Source organism: Mastomys coucha, unplaced genomic scaffold (assembly GCF_008632895.1).
Source record: "Mastomys coucha isolate ucsf_1 unplaced genomic scaffold, UCSF_Mcou_1 pScaffold23, whole genome shotgun sequence".
Classification (NCBI taxonomy): domain Eukaryota; kingdom Metazoa; phylum Chordata; class Mammalia; order Rodentia; family Muridae; genus Mastomys; species Mastomys coucha.
Genome location: NW_022196906.1, coordinates 45,264,219 through 45,273,050, shown reverse-complemented (window position 1 = coordinate 45,273,050; position 8,832 = coordinate 45,264,219). Strand labels below are relative to the sequence as shown.

At 43.5% G+C, this 8,832-nt stretch overlaps 1 protein-coding gene across 1 annotated transcript in view; it reads right to left on the bottom strand.

Moving 5' to 3' along the window:
- Nucleotides 1-2,968: 2,968 nt before the first annotated feature.
- The window catches only part of Pou2af1 (POU class 2 homeobox associating factor 1), a 31,109-nt gene continuing 25,245 nt past the window's right edge, over nt 2,969-8,832 (bottom strand). Inside the window, exon 5 of the mRNA XM_031344629.1 lies at nt 2,969-4,998. Within this exon, the coding sequence (XP_031200489.1) occupies nt 4,684-4,998 (315 nt within the window). The 3' untranslated portion in view covers nt 2,969-4,683. The remainder of the gene's footprint in view (nt 4,999-8,832) is intronic.

Below are 8,832 nucleotides of genomic sequence, written 5' to 3'. Positions count from 1 at the left end.
CATGTTGTTTTTTAGGGCTGACAACTATGTATTAGATAAACATACATCTGAAGAGATGGTCCCCAGAGAAGACAGATTCTCCCTATTTCTGCAGTCATTAATTGCTGGTAGCTCATCATCTAGGAAAGGGTATTGGATACCCTTTGGAACACATTGGATAACTTAAACTGTCAAATGTCTAGAAATGAATAAATAGAAAATCTAAGATCAATCATCAATCACAAAACAGGACTAGTAATACAAATTTTCCCAGGAACATACAACTTCATTATTGAGGTTTACTGAATACTTAAGGAACTAATACCAATTTTCTGTTATTCAAAAAGATTTAAAAAAATCTTAGACCTGTGTGGGTCTTGTACAGAAAGAAGAGGTGTGGATTTGGGTGGGTAGGGAGGTGGAGAGAATCTGGAAGGAGTTTAGTAAGGGTAAACTATGGTCACAATACATTGTATAAAGTGTGTGTGTGTGTGTGTGTGTGTGTGTGTGTGTGTGTTTGTGTGTTTGTGTGTGTGTGTGTGTGTTTGTGTGTGTGTGTGTATGTGTGTGTGTTTGTGTGTGTGTGTGTTTGTGTGTGTGTGTGTGTGTGTGTGTGTGTGTGTGTGTGTGTGTTTGTGTGTGTGTGTGTGTGTGTGTGTGTGTGTGTGTGTGTGTGTGTATTGTTTTTACAAGACAGAAGTTTCCTCCTTGTAGCCTTGGCTGTCCTGGAACTCATTCTGTAAATCAGGCTGGCCTCGAACTCAGAGATCTGCCTGCCTTTGCCTCCTGAGTGCAGATCAAAGGCATGTGCTACCATAACCCAGCAGAAAATCTATTTTTAATTTTACAGAGGATAAAAAACAAAGCTGTGATGTTTTGAATGGGTATTCCCCACCACCCACGCTCCTGTAGTTCTCACCTGGTAGGATTGTTTGGGAAAGATTAGGAGGTATGGTCACGGTGGAGGAGGTTTGACACTGGGCCTGAGCTTTGAGGTTTCAAAAGACTTATGCCATTCCCATTCACAAACCTATATACCCTGCACACATGTCCACACACACTGAAAAAAGATGTTTGGATGTAAAGTCTTCAAGACTAGTGGACACTAGTAAAATACAAACTCATCTGCCAATTTCAAAATAAAGCATTTGCATGGAACTGAGGGAAAGGATTTCTTAATGTTGTTTTCCTTAATTACCTAGCATAGCCAATGATCTACTGTTTTTATTTGGATATAAATATCATCCTATGGCATCGTTTTCAGTTATAGCATCCATTCAAAGTACCAAAATCAAATGAAGTTGAACCCTATTTCATAACATGATGATAAATGATTAAATTATGATAAAAATTTAAGGGGTTGAATGAAAGACTAAAACTTCTCTCCACAGTACCCAGAGTTGAAGAACTGACAAACAGGTTTAAGGACACCAGTTAATGGATGCTTCTCTCCAAACATGCAGAGAAACATTTGGAACACATGGGCAGTATTCTGTGTCTGTGTTTAACTAAGGAAGATGCCAGAACAATCCATTTAGAAGCATCCACATCAGTACTTAGGAACAACTGACTGAGAACCTTCCAGATTAACCTCAGTTAAAAAGGGGTTCACTGAACTCTCACAGATTAAGTAAACAATGTTTTTTGGTTTGTTTTCTTTTTTAAAGTTAGCTAGGTTTCCTGGTGTCAAAAATCTCATGTTTGGTAACAGAGGCTGAGAAGATAACTCTGTCAGCCAGCACTTTCTGTGCAAGGCTGAGAACCCCAGCTCAGATCCCAGCACCCTCAGAAAAAGCCAAGTTAAGCTTCACGAGCCTATAATCCTAGCACTGAAGAGGCAGAGATAAGCGGATTGCTGAAACTTTCTGGCCAGCTACTCTGCCTGAATCTGTGACATCCAGCTTGCCTGAGAAACTGTTACATAATAATAAAGTGGAAAGAAATTAAGGAAGACACTAAGGAAGACAGTTGACATTGACCTTTGGCCTTCACAGGCACCTGAGCATACATACACATAGAGAGAAGCAGGGAGGGAAGGAGGGAGGGAGGGAGGGAGAGAGGGAGAGAGAGAGAAAGAGAGAGAACTTAACTTCAAAATTCCACTATTTTATTATATATTATATATTATATTATGTAATATTATATATTCAAAATTTTGAATATCAGTACAGCCTGATATTCAAAAGAATTGGGATCGCTCTGTTGTAACTTTGATTCTTTCCCCATGGTCCACTTTGTCTGACCACACCCTTGTCTGCCCCTGGCTCTTTTCACACTAATGTGCAAAGTTTCAGATGAGAATCCTGTAAAATACCAATACCTCTCTCTTCCCATCAAATCCCTTCTGTCCCATGCCTTTCTCCCACTTAAGTTGTGCATAAATGTGCAGAAATAATGATGCCAATTGTCCAAGTGATTCTGGTATGTGGAAATAGTTATACAGCAGAATAATGTGGATGATTTACAACAATGACTCCGTAAAGATGGACAATGAAGGCAATAAACTCGGAAACTAATTAAATGAATAAATACAATTACAATTTTTTTTTCAAAATCACCCCCTCTGAAAGTGTTACTTGCTGCAAGGATGGAGTCAGAGTGGGGGACGTGACTGCCTTCTCAGGTCTCTCTTTGTGTCACATGTCTAGGGTCCTAACTGACAGCTTCACCAAGAAGGCCTGTGGCAGAAGCCCAGACACCAAGCATCAAGAGAAGTTACTCAGGCAGCACAGACAACAGGAAGAGCAGTAGGCCAACAAGATCTCCCCCCACCCTCCAGGCCCCAACTGCCCTGGAGAGTAAACCCACCAACCAATACATATTCCACTGTGAAAATTGCCCAAAAGACACAGTGGGGATAGCTTTTCCCTCCCAGCGCAACAGATCAGTGTGCAAGATTCTTCCTCTAAAGATACTGCCTCTAAAGACTCTCTACTGAGACATAAGAGGGGTTAATAGATAAGAAATAAAACACTTCGGCACAGAAAAGTCATCTACAAATCTTTATTGAAAATATTGCCTATGAGTAGGAAAAACTCCGGAGGAAATCTGGTTGGACACCTGCAGCCGAGACTTGAGGTCTCAAGATAAGAAGAGAAAAAAGGCACCAATTCAGTTCTAGCAACACTCACACTACTTTCTTTGATGTTTTGTTTGTTTTCCCAGCATTAACTCCTCTGTGATTGCCATTCCTACCACCAACATCTCAAACTACCAAAGTAGCTGGGAAATCTTAAATAGTGTTTTTAAGCGCAACAAGGTCTTAATGAAGTAGGCTGAGGCTCCCGGCTCCCTTTCTTGCTCATGATAACCACCAATAGAAAAGTAAACCTATCATCCATATCTAACATTTAATCTAAATATTAAGGAGGAATAACAAATTCAAGATAAGCATTCCAGGATTTTAGGCAGATAATGAGACATCTGAATCAAAATAGACACAAAGCAGAGGAGAAAACAATGACAGGTAGCTCTCTCTAAGTTTTCATTGAAAACAGAAACAAAGGGGGTGGGATATCAAAGAAACCGTCATTTTCTAGAACATCTATTAGTTCTACATGGATTCTACAGACTAAAGTTTGTGTGTATGTAATGATGGCATCATTAGTAAACAGTGGGGCCAGTTCCCAAAGACACATCCACTTCAGGAGTAGAGCATCCCAAAACAGCAAATTACTCAACAGCAAATGTTATGCTTCTCCAGCAAAAACTGCAATAAAAATGAAAATGAAGGCTAGCGGGTCTGCTGACCAGGACTTCAGGACCCCAGAGACAGACGGTGAGTGGGCGGAAGAATCCATGGCAACGCGTCAAGATGGCCCTGGGTGAGTCACAACAGGAAGTAAAAGCCCACATGGAACGACTAAGTGCGAGCCTCCTCACTGATGGGCTTCACCCATTTCTTTTCCTGTTGCCATGGCAATATGCTGACAAAAGTATTTTAAATGCTGGCATCGTGTTAGAGGGCCTGTAGAGAGGCAGAATCAAGCAGACTCGTCATTTATCCTCTGTACCATATCCAGCTTTCCTCCAAATCGCTGACAAGAAGAACAGCTAAACCACATTAAAGTGATATGTTTTTTAAAGCTGAATGTAAGGTCACTCCTAAGTCTCGCCCTTCTCACTCTAACCACAGACACACATGTGTGTCCTGCTCCTCCTCGCCCATCACTCACTGCCTGATGGTCCTGATCCCATCCCCCGGTAACCCCATCAGAAACACCCACTTAGATAGTGCATCTGGTCAAGGCTGAGAACAGCACACACACGCACAAAATAAACTGGTGTGCATTTCAGAATGGCAGAACGGGTAAGTGGTCATAGAGTAGATCTATTAAGCTACTGCTACCAGGAAGCAAGGGGCACCCAAGAGAAGGGTGTTCCCTAAGGATGTGCCACCAAAGGAAAACCCTGAGCTGCAGACTTGGTGACATTCAGTATAAAGCATTGTTCATAATATCACTACCATTTGCTACTCCAGAGGAAGAAAACTGGAAGGAGAAGTAAGAAAGAAGCAAGATGGGAGTTGGGGGAAGGATGGAAGTGGAGGGAAAGAAGAAGGGAGAAAAGAAAGAATACAATTTAGCTTTAGGAAGAAAGGGAACCTATGAAATAGCTATTTCAAACAGACAGAAGACTGGGCTCCAGCTGAGCTCTTTTAAAATCTCAGTTTCCAGTGAAAGGGCTGTTAGATGCAAGCCAGCCCTAAAAGCCCTCCACGGAGAGGGTGTGGTTGAGCTCATATGAGTTGCTTTCCTCTTCCTCCAGAAGCAGCTTGTCAATGGTCAGGGAGCTGATGGCCCTTCTGGGGTCATCCATGTCCTGAAGGACTGGCTCTGGGATAGAGATGGGGAGCTGGACAAACTGGGGCCCAGACAGGGTTGGGGCAGGAGGTTGATACTGTAGACTGGAAGTAGGCAGTGTGGAAAGAGGCTGAGGCCACGGGAAATAGGTGAGGGGTGCCTGGTGCTCTGGGCTCTCCAGCTGGGGCCCCACCGCGGGTGTAGCCGTGCTTCTTGGCTGTGATGAAAAACACAGGAACAATGGTTAGCAGAACTGGGGTGCCCATCATGGTCCTTGCCCCATCATGACCTCCCGTTATACCCCACCTGCCCTTACTGGTGTTACACTTTATGGAATGGGGCTCCACCTCTTCCTGGTTAGTCTCCTAGAAGAGAAAGCCTGACACATTTCAGCTGTGTTCCTCCCTCTTTGAACTGTATGCTTGAGCTACTTCCCAACCTGGAAGCTTCACTTTTTCATGAGGATGCAGAAAATAATGATGTCATACCCCTGAGTAAACTAAAGGCTTTATAGATCTCACTGAATATAAAATATATTCCAATAGCAAAAAACCCTCAAATTATGCAAAATATATGCTTGTTCTATAATGAGCCTGTCTCATAGCCTTGTAGTTGTTTCTTGAAGATGACTACCATCAAGCCCAGACAGAAAGGTGACACAGACCCCTGTGGTGGTTTGAATAAGTATGGCCCCACAGACTCATGTATTTGAATGCTTGGCCCATAGGGTGTGGCACTATTAGGAAATGTAGCCTTGGAGTATGTATGGTCTTGTTGGAGGAAGTATGTAACTGTGCAGGTGAGCTTTAAAGTCTCCTTATGCTCAAACTATATCCAGTGGGGTACACAGTCCCCTTCTGCTGCCTGCATATCAAGATGTAGAACTTTTTAGCTCCTTCTCCAGCACCACATCTGCCTACATGCCACCATGATGATAATGGATTAAACCTCTGAAACTGTAAGCTAGCCCCAATTAAATGTTTGCTTTTATAAGAGTTGCCATGGTCATGGTGTCTCTTCACAGCAATGAAATCCTAACTAAGACAGAAGTTGCTACCAGGGATTTGTCTGATAGGCCTGACCATGTTTTTGTTTGGAAGGATGTGGATTCTTGGACTTTGGATTAGAAAAGCAGTTAAATGCTTTAAGGGGGACTTAATGGGCCATACTTGTAAGAACATGAAGGACAGTGGTGCTGGGGGTGGGGGGACTGGCTCAAGAGGTTTCAGAGAAGATTTTAATATGTTGCCTAGAAATCCCTCTTGTGACATTTTGGTGAGGAATGTGGCTGCTTTTTGCCCTTGTCTGAAGTCTGCCTGAGGCTAAAGTGAAGAGTTAGATTAATTGCATTAGAAAAGGAAATCTCAAAACAGTATAGTATAGACTCTGTGTGGTTCGCTCTTATGAAGAGTGTTTTGATGAAAAGGAACAAGCTAAGGGAGAAAAAAAATTTAAAATGTATGGTTCAAGGAGAAAGGGCACCAGGAAGTGGGATGGAGCTAAATCCTGTGTTGACGGAAATAAACAGATTGAAGATATTAAATGGAATTGAGGGAATGCTAACCTCAAGGCAAGATCCCACCCAGTTAAGCTTTCATCTTGTGAAAAGGAATTAAAGAACAGTTTAGGTCCAGGTGTGATGGCAGCACATGCCTTTAATTCCAGAACTCAGGAGACAGAGATGTGCAGATCTCTGAGTTCTACAGTGCAAGCTCCTTGACAGCCAAGTTTAGGCAGTAAAAGAAATCACTGGGAACAGAAAGCTGGTGAAGATGTAATTGAACAAGGGACTCATGTTCCAACTCCAGTAAGCAGCAGAACTTGGCAGCTTTGGTCATGTGGTTCTGGCTTTAGAGTTAGAATAGAAAAAAAAGTGGGTTATGGAATCTGTGGGGAGCCGCAGCTGCCACCCTATATATTGAACACCTGGTCTCCGGCCAGAGCAGAGAGCATTGTGATAAACAAGCCCTTATTTGGAAAAACTGAGTGCCTCTAGTTTGTGATGGAAGCTGGCATGATTTCCCGCAGTCTATTATGTTTTGCCACGTAGCCGATTCTGATTGGGACCAGGGAAAGTATTTAACCCACGAGGGCTGAGGGAGAGAGAGAAGCTAGCTAGAGAAGAAGAAAAAATGAAGAAATGATTCTGTAGTACAAGGTTCCTGAATAAACTGCTTGGAGAAGAGCTCGTTGTTGCCTCCTTATTTCCGCTGGTCCGTAAGGCGGCAACAAATGGTGGCCCATACCATACGGGGAGAGACGTACAGGGAATGGAGAACTTGTGCGGGGAACTCAACAGGGAAATCTTCTATGGCTCAGAACTCCTTGCAGACAAGGCAGTCGACTGGTAAGTTCCCAGGTAAGGTGGAACAATAGGGAAGGACCTCGGTGAAGAGGCAATAAGGTCTCCGGGATTGGAGCAATAAGGTCCTTGGTGAAGAGTCAATAAGGTCTCCGGGTTGGAGCAATAAGGTCCCGTTAAGGACAAATCAAAAGTGATAGTATGGGGAATTCGCAATCTTGCCCTGTGTTTGTTGCTCTTAAGGAGCTATTAAAAGCAAAAAAAAAAAAATAGATTTAAAGAGAGAAACCCTAGAAAGATTTCTGTCAGAGGTAGATATCGCTGCCCCTTGGTTTGCTGTGTCGGGTCACCTGACGCTGTCCAGCTGGGATGAATTAGGAAGAGATCTGGAATTCACTTGGGAAGAAGGAATAATAAAAGGTGGAGTGCAACCAATCTGGAAACTGATTAGGAGCTGCTTGGAGAATAAAGTGTGTTCTAAAGCAGTAGAGAAGGGACAGGAAGTGTTAGAACAGCTGAAGGAAGAGAGGTAAGCAAAGTCTGAGAAAGATCAGACTGATGAAAGTGGCTCAGACTCTGAAGGGGAACTTGAGAAGTTAGTACAGAAAATAGAGAAGTTCACCATTAGGGTGGAGCCCACAGGTCCAGGGCCACCTCTATGCTAGTGAACAGACTGCTACTAATCGAGCAGCTGGTAATCCTACCTGGGATTTGGATATGCTTTTGGGACAGGGCAGGTTTGCGCAGCAGCAAATTGGATATCCGTTGCAGGTGTATGAGCAAGTTAATATGCTTGCTACAAGAGCATGGAAATCATTGCCTAACAAGGGAGAAGTTGCAGGAAATTTGACTAAAATTATTCAGGGACCCTTGGAGCCCTTTTCAGATTTTGTAGCTAGAATGGTAGAAGCAGCTGGAAGGATTTTCGGAGACCCAGATGCAGCCATGCTGCTGATTAAGCAATTAGTTTATGAGCAATGTACCAAGGAATGTAAGGCTGCCATAACTCCCTACAAACATAAGGGACTTGAAGCGTGGATGAAAGTATGTAGGGAACTGGGTGGTTCATTAACTAATGCAGGCCTTGCCGCTGCAGTTGTGCAGATAACACAAGGTAACAAGCGGAACCCAGGTAAATGCTTTCGGTGTGGACAACCGGGACACCTTAAAAGGCAGTGTCCCAATAGAGGAAAAACAGCAGAAACAGGGGCTATGCAGGACCATCCAAAACAACCTGGATTGTGTCCAAGATGTAAAAAGGGAAATCATTGGGCCAATGAATGCAGATCAATGAAAGATATTAATGGACAGTCACTTACTACAGGCTATGGTCAAAAAACGGGCAGCGGGGGCCTCGCCCGCAGGGCCCGCAAATAAATGGGATGATGGAAAACAAGCCAGAGGGGAATTGGCCAACCCTGCAGGATCCCAACCAGTGTGGAGAGCCACTAAGGGGAGCGCAGGATTGGACCTCTGCTCTGACAGCAGACTTGTATTAACCCCTCAGATGGGCATTCACTTAATAGAAACAGATTTCCAAGGTCCACTCCCCAAGGGAACAGTGGGGTTACTAATTGGCCGTTCATCATCAACATTAAAGGGATTAGTTATTCATCCTGGTGTCATAGATTCTGATTATACTGGGGTTGTTAAGATTATGATTTCCTCTCCCCCCACCCCCAGGGATTGTTTCCATCTCCCCCGGAGATAGATTAGCTCAGGTTCTTATTCTTCCCAGTTGTCATGAAA